Here is a 19,532-nt window from a genome sequence, read left to right as displayed (position 1 = left end):
TATACGTCTGTCTGCCTACTCGAAACCGCCGGCCTGCTGATGTATCCCGCTCTGTAATGATCGATACAAATTAACCGCCTACGGCTTCGAGAAACCGATTCCAATATCCCGGGCCCTATTTATGCCAGTCTCGAGTTCCAGGCGAAACCTAAACGCCTTCGTTCAGCTCGCAGATAATAACAAAGGTCTGCAAAACAGTATTTGATTTCAGTTGCATGGGGTGTTTTTGGTAAATTTTATGTTTTTGAATGCGCTGAGTAGCGGATCTGTGTAATCGACAACGTACGTTTAGGTCAATGGATCTGTCGGTTCGAAATTCACGACGTTTTTAACCATAATATTTGGGGTTATTTGTTCTTTCTTTCTTCGGATTATTTTACCTACGGGCATGCAGTGTGCGCTAGCAGCAAAAGCCTTGCCACGACTTCCGGAAATTTTCTCTACCGAAGTGAATACATAATCAGACCTTTTTCTCCCTCGTCCGTGAAAGTTTTTCTTTCAAGCTTCTTGGGAGCTTTTAAAACTTTCCAGATTCTATAATTAGAGGGTGGAAAAAGAAAACATGAAAAATAATCAAAGAACTGTCAAAAATATACAAGGATCCTTCTTCCCGCCACGTCAACTGGAAAATTGAATTCTTCCTTTCGCGGCAAATATTTCAGAAAATTCATCGTAAGCTTGAATTCTTGAATTTTCATGTTTTCTCGAACACTCGCTGACTTGGGATTAATTACGTCGAGTAAGAAAAAACCGTCGCAGATCCGAAGCGTGTAGCTTGATATATTTCACAGATAAATCCGAAAAATACAACTCAAAGCTTGCAGCCTGATTTCCATCGCTGTTTCTTCTGCCTCCACACAAGTTTCCTTGCAGCGGAGAGAAAGGTGAATTTTCGTCGCCACGGGAACCCCCGGTAAGTAAAATTAATTTGGTATTTCGTAAGAGTCCCTTATTTTGGGCAGAGCGTAGAGAGTGAGCATTGCAGGTCCGACCCGGCGATTTAATTTCGTTAAATAACCTTGGGCTGCGTGATATGTGTCTTGGGGTAGAACGGGCTTCGGGGAGGTTGGAAAGAGCGTCGCATCCTCTGAAACTTGGGTCGCCGGGTCGCCAAGACCGCTGTACATTTTGGTCAATTAGCGAGAACGGGGAATGCGGAGCTGGATTACCCAGTTCTCATATCAGTGACCGCAGAACACCCTGAAAGAGCGGACGACGCGTCCATCGAAGCAATGCGCGTGCCCCGAACCCTGCACCCTTTACTCCCGTCGTTGAAAATCGTTGTGTGTCTGTTTGTAACGCGGTTAATATCCACAGGCCGAATGAGACGTAATCCTCTTAACCCTCTACGCAAACATAGAATTAACCCCACGGAAATCTTCACCTTTGATCGTGCCTCTGGGAACACGGTGTACAACCCAACCCCATAAAATATTATCTTACTGCCGTTTCGGCGCGTCGGATATGACTTTGTAAGCGCCGCGGTATTTAGCGCTCCGTGCTTTTTGAATTCTGTATATTTAGTCAAAGATTTTTGGGTGAGGGTGAGAGATGAGAAAAACCGAAAATCAGAATGGTCAGAATTTTGAATTTAATAAACTCGATTAACAAATGTGAGAGAACAGTTACTATCAGAAATTTTAAGTCCCGAATGATGCTTAATAAAAAGCTGCAGTTCACCTAAAATGTATTTAGTAGATGGCTCTATTATCCGAACCCACTTACTTCGGAAAACGTTAATCCAAGAATTCAAAGATGCGGAATTTGATAATGTATAGAGTCAATATTCCAGAGAACGAATTTGTAGAAAGTTTTATATTCTCAAATGTTCAAATATTATAAAAATAAAAGTTAGAACTTTATGATCTAAAAACGGCGGAAACACATATCCAGAATTCCGAAAGTAACCGCATAGATGGCTTACCACCAGAATTTTTACGTTCCGAGTCTATCCAACTAATCTATTTTGACTTGTAAAATGTTTTATATACAGAATGAAACAAATTCTTTTGCTATCATAAACTTATATTTCTAGGCTTCTAATATGATATGAGTTATCGACTCTTCTGATATATTGCGATTCTTCATTCTGACGATTCTGATATACCGCAATTCTATATTCCGAGCCTTCTATGAAATCACTACTCGGAGTTCTAACCGTTCTGATTCTTGATCCTTCGCATTTACGAAATCAAATAGATGAAAATTCTACTTTATGATCAATCCGAATGTTATTTATTTGTGTTTGCGAGCAATCGCATTTGCCTCATTCTGCCAATGGCATTCAATGGTTGTGTATTGTAAATTCTATAACTTCAAATTTCGACACTTTTATATTCTATTCTATTCTATTTCTGGCTTAATGAAGATTCACCAATTTGTTCTTTCGTGATTGTGATTTTTCGATATATTTATGTTCGGAATTCTGACCATTCTGCTTTTGGTTCTTCTGATTTTTTACCCGCACCCAGATTTTTATACCGCATTCAATGCAACACGCGTCGCACGAGTCGTGCATGTGTAAATAATAATTAAATCCCTTCAGCGCTCAAAGTCAGACGGTTCAAAGTACGTGTAGTTGCTATGAGTTGAACTGTGGCTGAGCCGAGGATGAAAGCTGCGGGATTAATTGACGGGGAAATAGATGTTACGAGAAATCTGCAACTCCCGCTGTATAACGTTTATTACCCGAGGGAATATACAGCGTCATGCAGTTTAACCGTTGCGTGCTTCGCTTTGTAGTGATCGCAGAATTCGCTTTTCTTGCACGCTATTATCTGCGCCTGGAGAATGGCAGCTGATGCTTCGGATGAGCAGCGCTGGATGATGACTGGAAGGAGTACGAATCGGTCTTTTTAACGAGTTTATACAGGAAAGACGACGATGTTGACTTTTTTTGTGAACTTAACGCTGAAATCGTTATACTTACATGTACAATTGCTGCACGTGTTCATACGTACCGGAATGACAGTGAGTCTGGGAATCGGAATCAGAAATCAAGTGATTTCTTAACGATAATAACCCAGCAATTTTCGTTAAGAATATGTATCAATTACCGGTAATTCTGAATCTGTAAATCCCTCTACTCCTAATCACCATTAATATAATGGCAGGCATGCATAGAAGATTTTGAAAGGCCTGTTGAAACGTAGACCTGTAACACACATGCCGAGTCTCTGGGTTAATAGTCAACGTCTACGACGTTATAATCATTTTGAACAAGCCGCAGAAGTTCCACGTTGCTTGGACTCGTACGTACGTGATTCGAGCGATACGATCTATCTAATCAGAATAATTATACAAACACCAGGTCGGGAAAAAATACGCGTGGGTAATTCGTTCGTGTCTCAAGAAAAAGAAGGCGAATAAAGAAGGTGAGATGGAAACGGAGACATTGTTTCCAGCCCGGAGATGAAACGATTCGTATTGGAATGGGACGTAATACGGGACGCGTGTCAGGATTGTGGCAATAAAACGAAACTCGCACGAGTCCATTTGAATATACACTTGCACAAGACGCTCTCATTCACCCACGATCACCATAAACGCCTGCGAAGTGTTCTTGATTCCGGGACCAAAAGCAGAACGCTCCTCTGTATTGTGCGGACAGCTTCGCGGCGAGGCTGAAATATTGACAAAGAAGATGTCAAGTCGGCAGAAGAGATTCGGGGCTTGACGCTAACGCGCCGCGGCAATTTCTCATTCCTTTTATCACAATCGCTATGAGGTATGTACTACATAATAACACGCGGTCAGTTCTTCCATGTTTCTTCTTCTGCAACGCGGGCGGATCGTATCACCTTGCCTCGACTAAGAGACCTTCACTTTTCACCGTACCCGATGAACTAGTTCATACCGCATTGGCTCAAACTCCTGAATACCGTACGAGACTCTCCGCGTGGTCTGATCCATCATACAAAAATCGAGGTGTGGAAATACCTGCGTCTAAAAAACGTCGAGGAGAAAAAAAAAAGAATATATTAACGGATCTGCGAAGACTCCAGTTTCCATAGTAATTGTAACAATTTTTTTTTTTTTTTTTTTTCGGGATCAGATTTGCCACTCACATTGATGAACTTCAATTATAAATTTCTCTACTATTGTTTTTCATCAAATGAACTTTACGGTGATTTGGAAAAGTCCGTTTCAATTCCGTGAGAAATGTGACTCAATTTTGGGCTCGTCTTTTTTTTCTTGTTTGTTACGCATATGTTTTTAGTTTCGATCGGTAGCAGGTATAATTGGGCAACAAATTAACCGTCATTGTGATAATTGAATATAGAATGATGATGAAATGAAAGATCGCGCTTCAGAATCGTATCACTCTCACATGTTGCCGGCGAATCCCGCGGGCTAGATAATCGATATATTGTGTTGGGCGACTTTCATTCAATATTCTTGTTATACCGACAAGATAATTTGCGAGTAACTATTACTGAGGATCGGTCTAACCGATCGAATCAATATCATAACGCGCGCAAAGTGATTGAGGAAGCGGATCTCCGATCGCCTCGAAGCGGCGCACGTTCCGACTGACAATTAGCAGGCTTATCCATCTAGACTTTCAAGCAGGTTGTATACGATTTTGAGCGATTGTTCAACCTGCGGAATGATCGAAGTTTTTTTTCATCAACAACCACAGCGAGACGTCAAAAAGGGAGAGAGAGACAGAGAGAGAGAAAGATGGTGAGGGGAAAGGAATAAAACGAATACCTAAAGAAAAGAAGAGATAGAGAGAAAAAAAAAATCGAAACGAAATCGCAAATCGTGCCAATAATCAGAGTGTTGCGAAAATTGCAAAGTTCAACGAGTGATGCTTTTAGGGTAAGGGCATAAGGCGGGAATTTCGGTGGGTTTATATTGAGCTTCGTTTATAGCTACGGTCGACTTTCTATGTGCTATACGTATATATATATATATGTATGAATACATACATATACTCGCTATCGGCACATATAAGTAAAAGGAAAACTTCTAGAGTTTACCAACTTCCCCATTACCGTGCCTTTAGTTTCTCTGCAACGGTGGTATACTTTCGTTATCGTTTTGTTTTTGCCGATCAACCAGCCCCGCCATACTTTGGTCCCACCCCGTCTTCCGCTCCCTTCGCCACCCCGGACCAAACTTATGAACTTTTAATCGCTCATTTCCAACGGATAATACCGACAAATTGAAAAGCAAACTGTGTAAAGTTTGCACTCGACTTTAGTAAAGGCGTAGGTACTCAGTCCCCCCTCCCAACCCCTTTTCGCCATCCTCCGTTGACTCTGTGTAACCCTCGACTAATTCCTCGCAACGTTTACCCGAAGAAAACCACGGTTTCTTTCTAGCCTGCAGGAAAACAAATAATTGAGGGCGAAAAAAAAACCAAGAAAAAAAAACAGTAAAAAAAAAGGAGGGAGGGAGAAAAAGCAAGGAAAGTGAAATAAAATTGGTAGAAAGTACAATTCAAGACGGCAAGCATTATTTGCTCGCAACCGTTTTTAACTCTGCATCGCGAGAACAACTTTTCAACTTCGTTTTCAGGGAATTTCGATCATGTTTTTTCGTGCGATACAGCCGTCGTGCGCAGACGGTAACTTATAATTAATCGTAACAGACTCGTATAATGTTGGACAGTTTTCGTTTAAAATATTTTCAAATGTTTTTGTTGGCAATTCGGCACAATGGTGCATTTACATAATTTCTCAATTTAGTATAATTCAAACAATGACGATTATTTTACCTGTTTGATTGAAAGGAAAGAAAACTGAAAGTGCATAAATCAAAGTTGCAAGGTGTTCCTTTGCAGCAACCTAAGTAGTAATCAGCGTTAGACGGGGTCAGGAGGCGCGAAGAAATAGATCGATAGTAGATGAGAGAATAAAAAATAATAGGATAATTTGAAGCAATACTAATTTCTGGCACGTACGATACGGAGTGTCGATAATTGACAGGCTCAGACCGTCTTTACGAGCCACACACACACACACACACACACACACGGATACAACAGATATGCAATGCGATAAATCGGTTAAGTATATCAATCAGACCGCGGCGTGAACATCATGATTACTTCTCGAGCCACGTACGTAGGTATGTAATTTCCAAACGATCTATCGATCCGTGATTCGCGATATCTTTGCAATTTTGTCATTTTCGAAGGTGCGATGATTGGCCATAACGGTGTAGAAATTAAGATTTACGACGGTATGAGAAGCACCCGAGAAAGCAGTGATCGAATACGGATTGAGAAAAAAAACGAGGAAATGAAAAATCGTCGGCGGTAAAGAAAAAAAAAAATAAATGCAGATTCATCATCGCGGTGTAAAGTAAAAAATCTGACTATCGGTAGCCCGTGGGTAAAAATTCACGGTAACGGAGGTGTAAAATCCATCATGTGGCGTCATCGAGACGCCCCGAGATCACAATCGACAATTAACGGCGATCGAGGCGTCGAATCCGGAGCTGGAATCCATCGGATCCGTGGCTCTGGTATCGCGCAACATGGAACTACGTCGTAAGGACGTAACTCTACCTCCTGATATGTAGACCACATATATGCAAGCCAGCCAGGTGCGTACAGGATGCCCTAGATACACGATACGCCGGCGAACGCGCATCGCATCTCCGTTTTTTATACGCCGCGTCGCGTGCAGAGCTGTGAATTCGACACGCTCGTAGAATCGAGAACCCATTGAATCTCCTCGTTCTCACTCGCCTTCGTTAAATTATACGGGAGATTTTTAATCTTAGGGCGTGAATCGCGTGTAAAGAATCGAAAAATCGATACCGAGAAAATATGGGGTGTATATAAAATTTGGTATGGTTGATTCCTTCGATCACTCCTGGATCACGTCCCACTGATATTGAACTTAAGTTACACTTAGATTTCACGGTGTAGTTGAGAACTTTTTTAACCCGGTATTTTCACTGTAATTGTATTGAAAGCGTACCATATTTCCATAGAAAAATCACTGATATAAAAATTTTCAAATCCACCACCAGAATAACACTGAAATTACACTGAATTCAAAGTTCATACTTATAACTGAAATCACAGTTGAAATCTACTGAAATTAAATAAAGTGAAAAAAAAAAACAAACCTATCAGTCATATTTTGGTAATACCAGAGTGGATTTACTGAATGTTATTTTGGTAAAACTAATGTAGAAAAATTTCACAATTACACCGAGGAATTGTGTGGAATTTAAGTGATTATCCGAAGTATCATTCTAATATCACTGACCTTAGGATCCGCTGAAGAAACACTGAATCCAGAATTTCAGCTCACGCATAATCAACCTTCTACACTGATTGTGACAGAAATTTTTAGTTCCGTTTATCGCTCAGTCCTTAACCATTTTCATTTTTTACTATCGAAAAATATAGTTCTAGGTAGAAAATGAAGATTAGTTTTCTAGGTGTTACCGGAAAGTCTAGTATCCGTTACTATTCTTTCTCATTACGATCACTTTTGCTATATTTTCTTGCAACTGTTGCGAAAATTTAATGCTGGTGCAACGATAAATTGACGTTAAAGTCTTGTTTAACTAAAAAAATAGAGTAAGCCTCGTAAACTGATTTTACGTTGCAATTACCAAAAAAGGATCGACGATAGCGCAAAATGATTAGGCGTACCTCGTTTTTCGCAATTCCAACAATATTCAAACAGTTTTTTTAACGATACCTGTTTTACCAAATTTCTCTAGTTTCTGTAACAAATGAAATGTTTCTCACTGTAGAATTAGCAAAAGCGTCTTTCGCAAAATGCAAACCGCATCGTTGACCGGAAATTCTGAAATATTGGTGCGACTACTCCGCGATATTTCGGCTGACGTTAATTGATTTAGCCTGAGGACAGATGCCTGCAGTTGTTCCAGTTTATCTCGATGGAAGTTCGCGTTTGGTATTACAGGCTGCATCGACGAGGGGCAGACGGCGGATCGAATTTGACGAAGTAATTTCGATGTACTAATATTCACGGATCAACTTCGCTGATACGCATCCTTGGGAAATCTAGAAGGGTATTAATGGGTACGCCTTGAAATGAGATATTTCCGAAGGTCCGATTTAAGCGTGTGTATGCCGATGGGATTTTGACGTAATTAATTACTAGACGAGCGTCGGTGAGGCGAGAAACGAGATCATCCGACGAAGAATTTGCCCACAGAAAGAGTTCTGCCACATTGAGAAAAAAAAAAAAACAACATCCTTCTCTCTAATTACCAGAAAATTGAACGGTTCAAATTATTTTAAAATCACAATGAAAAGCGGTACAAGCAATCATTTGGTGCAGTTATTCCAACATTTAATCGCTTGTTCATTGGACCAAGGTCTAAATATCCATTTATCATTTCACAAAAATTAAATCACCCCAATAGTTATAAGAAAATATGGTACGCGTGAACATAATAAAAAAAAAATAAAAATTCTAAGACATATTAGGTCTTTTCGGTTACAGATAAATTAATTTTCCTTTCGTACCAAGAACTATATTTTTCAATTCGTAGGAGATTCCAATGTCTCGTTTGGACTACTGTCGAACGAAATAGACGAAGAACGAAGAAACAAAAAATCGCATGTGGGCGTTGACGCGAGTCATTATGCATTGCCCGTAACTTGGAGTACGAGTCGAGTGACAAATTGCAGTGCAACGTTAAGAGACCGTGTGCATTGTCGGTAAGTGACGTGTCAAAACAATTAATAAAAACGCAGACGGGTGGATTACGCTCGGCCGTTTATACAATCTTCCAGCCTTTTTCTTCTCGAAATTTTGCAATCTTGTCACCGCTACGTGGCTAATTCCCACCGTTTCGATCTCTGCATTCGTTGCAGTTCGAGAGACATCCAACAGGATCGATGTAATTCGCACTGAACCGGATTTGGAAATCAGCCTTAAGTGGGAAGGACGATTCTCTGAGGATCCGCAGATCAGCCGAAGGATAAACGAGTTCTTCGAATTTAAAATCAATCAACTTCTTTCCTCTTACCATATAACGCATCCCGTCGTACAATAAGCAAAGAATTTTATTCTGGCCCAAATTTCGCACGGATCTCCAATAACGGAGAACAACGGTCAACCAGAGAGAGAGAGAGAGAGAGAGATTGAGAGAGAGAGAGAGGAGTGTTAATTTCTCTGTGTCATTCAGGGCGAGAGCTCGAGGAATAAGAAGGCCGTGAATCCCGGTGTTCGAGGTCGTTATACGTTTACGTATAAAAGATACTTATCTACGTTTGCGCAACTCGAGCGCGCTGTTTGCCGGGATGCTGTTGCCGACTTTGCGGGCGTACCTTCGGCAAAAATTATAATTAATATTTAATGCACGGTCGTACGAAAGCGCAGGAATTTCGTGCCTCCGAACTTAATTCGCATAGGATCACCGCCGCGGTTATATATGTATTTGGGCATCGCGACTCGAGCAGCGTCCTCGAGATTTTACGCTCCGGGCTTTGCGCTCGATCATCGAGAGATCTCGCCTCCGCGGTCTGTAATCCATCCACATATTATAATACGTACCGCCCAACAGCCTCTTAGTCTCTTGACCTCTCAGCCTCCGCAAATCTCTGATCCCTTAACCCCCGGAATAAATAAAAAGAGTGAGAAAAAAGAAAGGAAGAAAAAAAAAAAAAAAGAAGTATTCATCCGGCCCCTGTTACAACCAGCGGCTTCTGTGTGAACTCGAGCGAATTTCTCGCCCTCCTATTTATAGCTGCGGTCAAATTCTGGCGAGAGAATTCTTATCTCATTCGAACTGGTTCAACGTCGGTAATTATGCCTCGTTAGATTCCGCGAAATTTAGATAACGCGATAATTTGCCCAAGTTTGATGTTTTTACGTAAGCGGCGTTTTGATAGATCGATCATTTCCAAAGATTTGATCATTCATCCGAGTTGCAAAAGAAAAAAAAAATTAAGAAAAAAAAAAAAAAAAACCTTCTTAAATTTCGATCATTACGGAATTGTTTTGGATTCTAATTCTGCATTTTCATTTCTCAGTGAAAAGCATTCTAACAGCCTTCATTTTCGATTTTTTATAAATTTGTTTCACCGATTTTCTGAAAATTGTCGCCAATGATCACACCTCGAATACGATTGGTCCTTCGATTTTGTGATCCTTGGACATATTGAATGTAATAAAAAAAAAAAAAAAAAAAAAAAAAGAAAAAATAAATGTGAAACGAAGCTTGGTGGCAGGGTCGGGAATTGAAATTCTAAATACATGCCCGGTGGTTTGTCTAACAATAACCAAATTTATTCGGGCAGGTGGTCAGGCATTCACGCCAAATGTCAATTATTAACAACGGTTGTTATTCAATCGAATAAACTGCCCTCGGAGTTCGTCACCGCTGTGCCGCGATTCTCTCTGTATAAGCTCGCAGCGCGGAGAAATACGAACGTTTTGCCGTATAAAATCGAGTAAATTGAAACAGACCGAGAGGGGAAAAGTGTAAAATACATTTCCCGACCGACCCAGTCGCCCCCGTTTTCATTGTTCCCGGTGTTTTACATTTGCGGATGGATTTATATTTTCTCTATTGTCCGCAACGCAATTCAGGAAAATATATTAATTCTAAATCCATCTGTCGAACAGCATTACAGAGCTCCGCAGCGAATGTTCGATCATTCGGAGCTCCCAGGGATTTTACGGTTTCGCAATCCGTCCTCATCAATAGTTGTACGTTCCATTCAAATGTTCCGAATTTAATTATTCAAACAAATTCCCTTTCCAAATGCGTAAAAGAATTTTCAGAAAATAATTTTCACTCGTTCTTCGAGCTGTGAACCCTGTATCCGAGCCGTTTTTTCGCGTCCATCATCTTGTCATCGCCGAGCTTGCGTCTCCGCGTTCGTCGACGAAAATTTGCGAATGCGGAAGCGTCGCTCGTTTTCCGATAATCGATGCGGTCTTTTTGCAAGGTGGAAATTCGACGATGCGAAATATCCTGTGCCCGAAGTGTATCTGAAAGGTCGACAGGTTTTCCTCGCTTTGGACGCGTCGTCCGAGTGTCGAGATGTCCAGCAGGGCTCGTCATTTTCCGTACGTATTTCATAGCGCCGAGTCGACTGTTTCTGATACCAAAAAATTCTCCTTCACCGATGTCTAAACGCGGCCAAGCTGAATTTCCGAGTTATTTCCTCGTATGATTCCTTGATGTAGACCTTAAATGGCCAGGGTATAAAATCCTCAACCAACACGCTCATCGCGCTGCAGATGTCTCAAGGGAATCGTGCGATAAGATCGTTCGTTGCGCCAGTGCAGCGCGCACCGAGTATAATCTCTGAGATTTTCAAGCTAACATAATAGGATACACGTGTGTCTGTAGTCACGTAAGAACGTGAGTTAATATGATTTGTGAGAATCGTTACTACTGGCCGGCTCTCGCTGCTCGAGATATTATACGGTCAAAGTAAAAGCAGCGTCGTCGTAACATGGAATCAGATCGACACAGCTGCGAGTTTCAACGTACGTGAATATTTCTACATTTCTTCGTCACCGGACTCATTGGTTTTACTTGATATATCGGAACTCTTCTTACGAACAAACTTTTTCAGCTGAAACGAAAAGTCACGGCAAGAAATTTTTGGAAAAATACTTTGCGGAAATGATGAACGGCGCATGCAAGTTCAGGTCCATGGGCATGCGTACTTGGTATTGTATTATCCCCGGCAATAACGGCGAACCAGTGCCAAATGGTTGTATTATATGGTCTTGTGCTTGTATGGTGGGAAGAGTGAAGGATTCATGCATCATCCCTGAAGCAATAACTGTCAGAAGTAGATCAATTAGGAACGCCTCAATCGGCAATAGAGTTGCGGATTGATCTCATCCACATTAAGATCGCTTATGCACGCGTGTCACTCGACTTCTTTGCAACATCATTCTATTTCAGGGGATGGTGTCATCTAATGCGCAATTACTAGTCCATGTAGCTTAGGGTGTGCTAAAAAAAAATAAAAATTTTTTTTCAACGCGCAGCAATATTTCAGGAGAGCATCTAATTTGCAATTAGATTATCTTGGCCATACATGAGCTCTTAGTATTGATATGTGAAGGTATATATTTCATTTTTTCCATTTTCCATTTAAGTAGCACGTAATAAAAATCGGACAATTTAAAAATTTTTTTTGTTTCGTAAACGGCCTTGCTTTATAAACTATCTAAATACAGATTCTTGCGGGATATTTTACGCTCTATAAAATAGCACTGATACAGAATTTTCCTATCTCTAACCGATTACGAGAGTTTCACCTCTTAAAAATTAAGTCATCTCGAATATCTATTAATTCATTGGAGTAAGAAAAATTCTAGCTTGGTACTTTTTTATTGAGCGTGAAGTTTCCAATAAGAATCTGTATTTAGATAATATATGAATCACGCCATTTACGAGAAAAAAAAAATTAACAAATTTTCAAAATTTTCCTACTTCTTATTTAAATGGAAAATGTAAAAAATAAAATAGGCATCTCTAAATAAAAATAATAAGAGCTCATATTTGGCAGAAATATTCTATTTGAGATGCTCTACCGGAATCTAGATGAGCATTTGAAAAAAAAAACTATTTTTTTCTTGGTACATATATCCTGAAGTAGCTATATCGGAATGACAGAAGGTGCAGCATACTTTTGATTGTGATCCGTTATGAAATTTGCAAAAGAATCATTGCCAGGAGCTGAATTTTCACCATGCAGAGAGTTATGCGATAAGACTTAACGCAACATTGTAATAATGACAGAGGTGCAGCAATTAACATCACTGGAGGTTAACAGCGGTGTGGGTAATAAAGAGTTTTAGTAGGCTTTCGCGGTATTTGCGTGAAAGAATAAACAGCAAACGTGCAAAAAAAAAACAAAAAAAAAAAAAAAAAACGAATTAAACACTACGAATTATAGCATTGTCTCTGCGAAAACGTTGCGACAGAGACAGAGAGTTTCGATCGCTCTGCTTACGGAGCGTTTGTACCGAGTACGAAAAACAAACCGGCCTCAATCAGTCATTGCAAACTCGGCGTTCACCGTTTGTTGCAACGACGGGTGTTTTCCACGCGACGAATGAACATCCGGTTGAAATTGTCGATGATTAACAAATTGCAGAACGTAATTCAGCGAGCGGTTTTTTCCCATTCAGCATTCAGGATATAAAAACGGGGAAAAAGTTCAAGGCAAAAGGTTGGTCGTTTTCAACGAAAAGAGCAGATCATCGATGACCCGGCAAGGTGCTCGGTAATTCCTGGTTCCACGAGTTCGATTCAAACGGCTGACATTTGATTGAAGCGAATTTGCCCGCGTTCAGAGTCTCGCACGTTCAAAAACAATTCACCATAGGTACCAACTCCTTCGGATCAAGAGCGTTTGCAAGCACGGCTGAGAATCCGAAGCAAAATGCGATGACCGATCGTTCGCTCGGCTCCCGTACAGCAGCTGACAAGGTGTATTAAAACTTGTGCAGAAAGTGAGATCTTTTGGTGAAATGATCGTTCAACGTTCAAAGTGGGCCCGGCAGCTGAGCACGCGTGAGGCCCATTCCGGCTCGACGAATGGTGGGGACCACCGGCCCGCCCGTCCTTGCCACTCGGCGATCTCGTTGTTACAGTTTGCTCCTCCGGGCCGCACGCGTGCGTTACGCAACGTACTTGCAGGTTTTTGGCGGGGATATGGGCGCCGTTTTTTCGGTATAAAAACCATGCACTACCAATGGTAGACATCACACCATCCTGTGTTCTCCAAAGGCAAACATGAAGGTGAGCAGAGCCCGAGTCCGGCGTCCGACCGTCTCGTAAGCTTCTAACCGTTTTCTTCTTCCAGGTCTTTATCCTCCTCTCGCTCTCCGCCGTCGCTCTGGCCAGTCTCGAGCCGGCTGGATATCGTCCTCCAGGATCTGCTTCTCCATCGGCCAGGTACCTGCCGGCCAGCCCCATATCGAACCAATACCTTCCGGCAAGCCACCACTCCTCTAACTCCATTTCGAACCAGTACCTTCCGGCAAGCCAACACTCCTCTAACTCCATTTCGAGCCAGTACCTTCCGGCCAGCCGGTACTCGTCCGCACCTTCGAACCAGTACCTGCCTGCCAACAAGTGGAGCCAAGTGCCCGCTGTCGCTCCTTCGAACCAGTATCTACCGGCCTCACCTTCGTCCTCGGCGCCATGGGCCAGCTCTGCATCCTCTCAGTCAGCACCTTGGGCCAATTCAGCATCCTCTTCGGCGTCCCGTTGGGCCGCCCCGTCGAGCCAGTACCTTCCGGCCGCTCAGAACAGCGTCCACAAGTCCTCGATAAGCGTGCCTTCCAACGTCTACATCCCAGCAAGCAGTCATGGATCGTCTTCCAGCTACTCGTCTCACAGTAACGCAGCTCCGTCGAGCCATTACCTTCCGGCGAATGCCGGGTACCGATACGCCCATCAGGATGACGAATCTGTGAGTTTGAGGTGCGGTGTGTGGTTGGGACAGTGATGATGGTTTTTTCGATCTTGTTTTCAGGCGCCGGCTAAGTATGAGTTCGAATACGAAGTCAAGGATGAACCCTCCGGCAATGACTTCGGACATCACGAGAGCCGCGACGGTGATAACACTCGGGGAGTCTACACCGTCGTTCTTCCCGATGGACGCAAGCAGATCGTACACTACGAAGCTGACCAGGAGGGGTACAAGCCAAGGATCTCGTACGAGGAACCCAAGCAGGGATACAACGGCGGATACAACCGTCAGGGTGGATACGCTCACGGACACCCGCAGGGACCCTACTGAGGGATTTGCCTCGGGATTGGATTATGTGCCAGTAACAACGACGACCTAGCGATCTAGATCTTAATATTCTCGTGCTTATTGCGTGCGCGTTTTTGTAATCGTCATTACCATTCGCGCACGGTTTACTTCTCTATTGTGTAAATTATTTTTTTAATAAAAAAGAATGAATTCGATTTGATAATAACTTGCGATTTTTTTAATGCGCGATTCGAACGAACCCATTGCCCCCTTCATTATTTTCATCTCTCTCATCTCGGCGTAAAAAATACAATCAACGGACGAGTGTGAGGTTGAGTTCCGATTTAAAATACGATAAAGGTGACCGCATCAATGATTTACCAAGACTGCTAACATTGGAGAAAGTATACAAGGTAAAGCCTGTTACGTTTCAAGGATTCGGAGAGCGTATGTCGATTCATTAAGTCGTTCGATGCGTTGATTCTCGTTTCAAGATTTTCATTCTCGATTCAAGATGCAATCTGAAATCAGAAAAATTTAGTATAAACTAAAATATTCGTTATAGCTTAATACACGGAGCTATTGCTAATGAATTTGCTCTTGGCGTATCCATGACGGATGTTTCATCATTCGTTACGGTGATTGAAGAGCATCGGGTGCTGCTTGAGAATGAGAAGCCATTTATTCAAGAATGGGATAAATTTAACAGTTGGTGATCGAATTGTCAATGAGAGGAACTTGGATGATTGCAATATTCTTTGAAATCACGAGGAATCAATCAAGATAATTCAAATTATTTGAAATTATTGCGAATCAAGTGAAATCATACGACAGCGTTAAAGAAACCAAGGGCAGGTGTTAGAAATCATAGAAATCATTGCAAATCTTGCGGTAAACGGCAAATGGTTACAATTAATTAACATCCAATTGATTTATATGCTCTGCCATGTTTTTTCGTTGGTTCACAGTGGCTTGGTTTACTTGGTCGGTTCACACAAATTTTCATTGATTTCCAATGATTTTCAGTAATTTGTTGTAATCCGTCGTGATTCCAATAATTCTGTAAATGACTGAAAATCTCCCAAAACGCTAAATTATTGGGAGTCAGGGCTAAAGTTGGTACGCAATGGAAATCACTCGGAATCAATGTCGATGAATTTGAGTCAGTTATTTGATTTTCAAGTGAATCAGGTGCCTCGTTCTTACGTGATTTGAAAGCAAGTTATAGTCACTGCCCTTATTAAAATGCCCGAGAACTTTCTTCGGAAGAGTTTCCTGGCCTAGAGGAAAACGAATTTCCTAGCATGAAAAATATATCCTAGTGATTTGTTAGGCTTACCACATTCACGGCATCCTTAACCATAAATACCATAAAAATCTCATTCTTTGTCAATCACTGCGATAGTTTTACGCGAGATTTCGAAAAACTTGATCATTTAATGTCAAAAATCAAATTCCACGTTGTTCACTTTGCAGAGCTATCCCTTCAGACTATTTCAGAACAGAGAGAGAGGCTCTGAGGTCAAAGCCGAAGGTCGGGTGAGATCGATCCGTACCTGAGTAATGGGTAAGAAGAAAAGACGCGGTGATAACAATGAAGGGAGGGGGGGGGGGGGGGGGGAGAGTTTGAGAAAAAGGGCGAGTAGAAGTCGAGGTCTATTCGTTGTTGGAAATTCTTTCAGGATGAAAGAATTGAAACGTTTACAAGGCAGGAAATGTGTCAGCGTAGATTTTTTTTTATTATCTTGTTTTCCTTTTTTTTCACACCGTTATGAAATAATATATCACCGGCTCAGTTATACGTTCGCGAGAAAACTGTACAAGAAGTACCGTAATAGGGCTTTTGGGTGGAGATTGCGTAAGCAGGCGTGAGTAATGTTTCGCAGAGCGATAAATTAAACCCCGTTTATCGGAAGAGGGCTCTGACAAATGGGTGACAATTCTTTTTCTCGCTTGGGTTGTTATAATAACCCAGCGTGTACAATTTGACATTTGGAAATGACGAATGTACGATGCTATATATTAGATATCTTCCGCTCATTCTTACAGCTCTACTTATTATTCTTAAAAATTTCTTACCACCCGTCGGCTGGCAAACCCTGAAACCTCGACAAGACGAAGCGGTGCGAATACATCAGCGTGGTTAGCGATTGAGAAACATGGGACGGGGCCATGGATCGAATTAGAATAAAAAAATATCATCGGGATAAATTATGCGGTTTACATGGAAAGACGACGATCACCGCATGACGGTCCTTGCTAGAGTAATTGTGCGATTTGTCGTTATTCGAGAAAATTGAGTTCTCAGCATAAGGCACAGGTACGTATTCTCAGGAGTCTGATAACAAGATTAGTCAATGGATAACGAAGACGAGAAGCTAACGACTCATTATCTCTAAGATTTGGGGGCGTGTGGGTTATACCTGTTAGTTGAAAGTGCAGGCGATCCCTTTGCCAAATGAGGAAGTGATTGATTGGCACAATCCTGGCTCGCGCCGCGCGTCGCTTGCACAGTCTAGAAGCAACTTTGAAAGTGGCTAGCCGAGGAATCCTTGGAGTGAAATTGAAGAATCAAGGATGCCGCGTTCTCTGTGCAGCGAGATGGGCTGTGCGCGGCCTTGCTCTCGATGTTACAGTTGCGTTATGAAACACGACAGATAGAGATACACTCTTACCCACACCCGGGCACAGCCTCCATCGCTCATCTACGCCGAAGATGAATTATATATTATGTAGAATTTGAGAGAGATGCGCAGCTGCCGCTACATTCACACCGGGGGCATTTTTCACTCGGTTTTGCAACTCCCACATACAGCATACAGCGTACCTATGCAACTCGCACTTTCGCGATCGCCAGGGAACTATATAAGCCGGGGTGGATCCTTGCTTTTAATTACAACCGTTCGGCACGCAGAGGAATACATACCATGAAGGTAAGAGGAATGAACTAGATCGACACAATGTGATCTTTTGGGCTTCAGTTATCCGAAAAACGGTGCAACTTCTCTTGTCAATTTTCCAAACTGCAGTGATATTTCGAACACATGTAATCTGAATAATTTTATCGCGACTCTTGTGATTCTACAACTACAACTGTACATTGAATTTTAACAGATCGTCGCTGTATTATGTCTGATCGCGGTGGCGTCCGCAAGCCTGGAGCCGGCCGGATATCGTCCTCCAGGCTCCGCTCCCTCGACGCGTTACCTGCCCGCCAGTAACTACCAGGCTTCATCGCCCCGTCAGCAGCCCTCGGCCAGGTACCTGCCGGCCAGCCAGTCGGAGAACTCTGCTACCCTGGCTCGTTTCTCAGCCCCATCCAGCGCCTATCTTCCCGCGAACAACTACCAAGCTCCCGCTCGAGCCTCCCCGTCGTCCTCGACGTTCTCCAACGCCCCGTCCGCGTCCTACGGAGTCCCCGCTTCATCGCAGTACTCGGCGCCGGCTGCTGTTCCTGAAAATCGTTACCTCCCGGCCAACAACGCTTTGACCGGAGGTGCCAACTCGGGGTACGGCTACGCGGATGCTGAAAATTCGGTAAGTCTGAGAATGAACTGATGCTGTAACCTCGTTTAACGGTAGACCGATTTTTGGGTTCCGTTTGTTGTTTATCGGTGAACGTTGAACTGGACGTGATTTAACGATGTGAATTTTGCTGCCGTTTCAGGAACCCGCTAAGTACGATTTCCAGTACGAGGTGAAGGACAACTACGACAACGACTTTGGACACCAAGAGAGCCGCGACGGCGATGACACCAAGGGCATGTACTTCGTTCTTCTTCCCGACGGACGCAAGCAGATCGTCGAGTACACGGCCGACCAGGAAGGGTACAAGCCCAGGATCTCGTACGAGGAGTCGAGGCAAGGATACAACAACGCATACAATCAACAAAACCGTCAAGCTGGAGGATATTCTCAAAGTGACTCCGTAGGGCCTTATTAGAACTTGACATGGATGATTCCTTGAATAATTTACATTTCAATGTATAGATGTATAATATATATGATTACACATAAATACACATAAAAAAAATTAGTGAACATTCGTCTGAGTTATAATTATAAAACCCTTGGATATGGGGAATGTCACACTAAAAAACCAACACAAGCCGCTTAAATGTGATTAAACGAGCCACGGCGAGACAAATACAAACTAGTTCGTTTTACACGTGTATATTTTCAACTTATAACAGGGGTGACTTGGAATTAATCACGAAGATTAATCATACTAACTTGTATCATTATTGCGCACGTTAGCGTTACTTTTTTCTTCATTTTTGACCAGAAAATTTTAGTCTCAGATACGTTTCGTATGACTCTTACCGGACTAATTGAGCCCCCAGGTACTCAGAGAACGTAGCGAAAAGAGCGTGAGATAAACCATAGAGAAATTACGAGGAAAAAGCACCTGCCAAAAAATGTCGAGAACACAGGTTCTCGTTTTTTGGCTCTAACTTTTGATGCGCTGATCGCAGCGTATTGGGACTGCGCCCAGTCGATTTCTCTAGCGAAATTACGTCGGAATACTGCCACAATTATTTTATTCCAGCGCTTTTCAAAATCGCGAAAATTTTCGCCAAAAATGCAAAGGGGTTAGCCTTACTTTTTCTTCATTTTTCGACCAAAAATTTTGGGTCTCAGAATCGTTTTGTATGACCCTATCTTGACTAATTGGACCCCTGGGAACTCAGAAAACGCAGCAAAAAGAGCGTGGGATCAACAGAAGAGGAGTTACGAAGGAATTAGCACCTGCTGAAAAATGTCGAAAACACAGGTTCTCGTTTTTTGGCTGTATCTTTTGATTCATTGATCGCAGCGTATTGGGACTGCGCCCGGTCGATTT

At 42.3% G+C, this 19,532-nt stretch overlaps 2 protein-coding genes across 2 annotated transcripts; both read left to right on the top strand.

The window, feature by feature from the left end:
• Nucleotides 1–13,578: 13,578 nt before the first annotated feature.
• Nucleotides 13,579–14,912, top strand: LOC124308917 (pro-resilin-like). The gene is made up of 3 exons (XM_046772087.1): nt 13,579–13,725; nt 13,790–14,401; nt 14,465–14,912. Exons 1-3 carry the CDS (start codon nt 13,720–13,722, stop codon nt 14,729–14,731), a joined length of 885 nt encoding a protein of 294 aa, XP_046628043.1. The 5' UTR covers nt 13,579–13,719; the 3' UTR covers nt 14,732–14,912.
• Nucleotides 14,913–17,541: 2,629 nt separating this feature from the next.
• LOC124308956 (pro-resilin-like) lies at nt 17,542–18,819 on the top strand. Its single transcript, XM_046772150.1, has 3 exons — nt 17,542–17,622; nt 17,804–18,226; nt 18,357–18,819. The coding sequence occupies exons 1-3, from the start codon at nt 17,617–17,619 to the stop codon at nt 18,630–18,632; spliced, it is 705 nt and encodes a 234-aa protein (XP_046628106.1). The 5' UTR covers nt 17,542–17,616; the 3' UTR covers nt 18,633–18,819.
• Nucleotides 18,820–19,532: the final 713 nt, after the last annotated feature.

This window comes from Neodiprion virginianus, chromosome 7 (assembly GCF_021901495.1).
Source record: "Neodiprion virginianus isolate iyNeoVirg1 chromosome 7, iyNeoVirg1.1, whole genome shotgun sequence".
NCBI lineage: Eukaryota > Metazoa > Arthropoda > Insecta > Hymenoptera > Diprionidae > Neodiprion > Neodiprion virginianus.
Note: the sequence above shows the minus strand (reverse complement) of the source record. Positions and strands in the feature narration are given on the sequence as shown.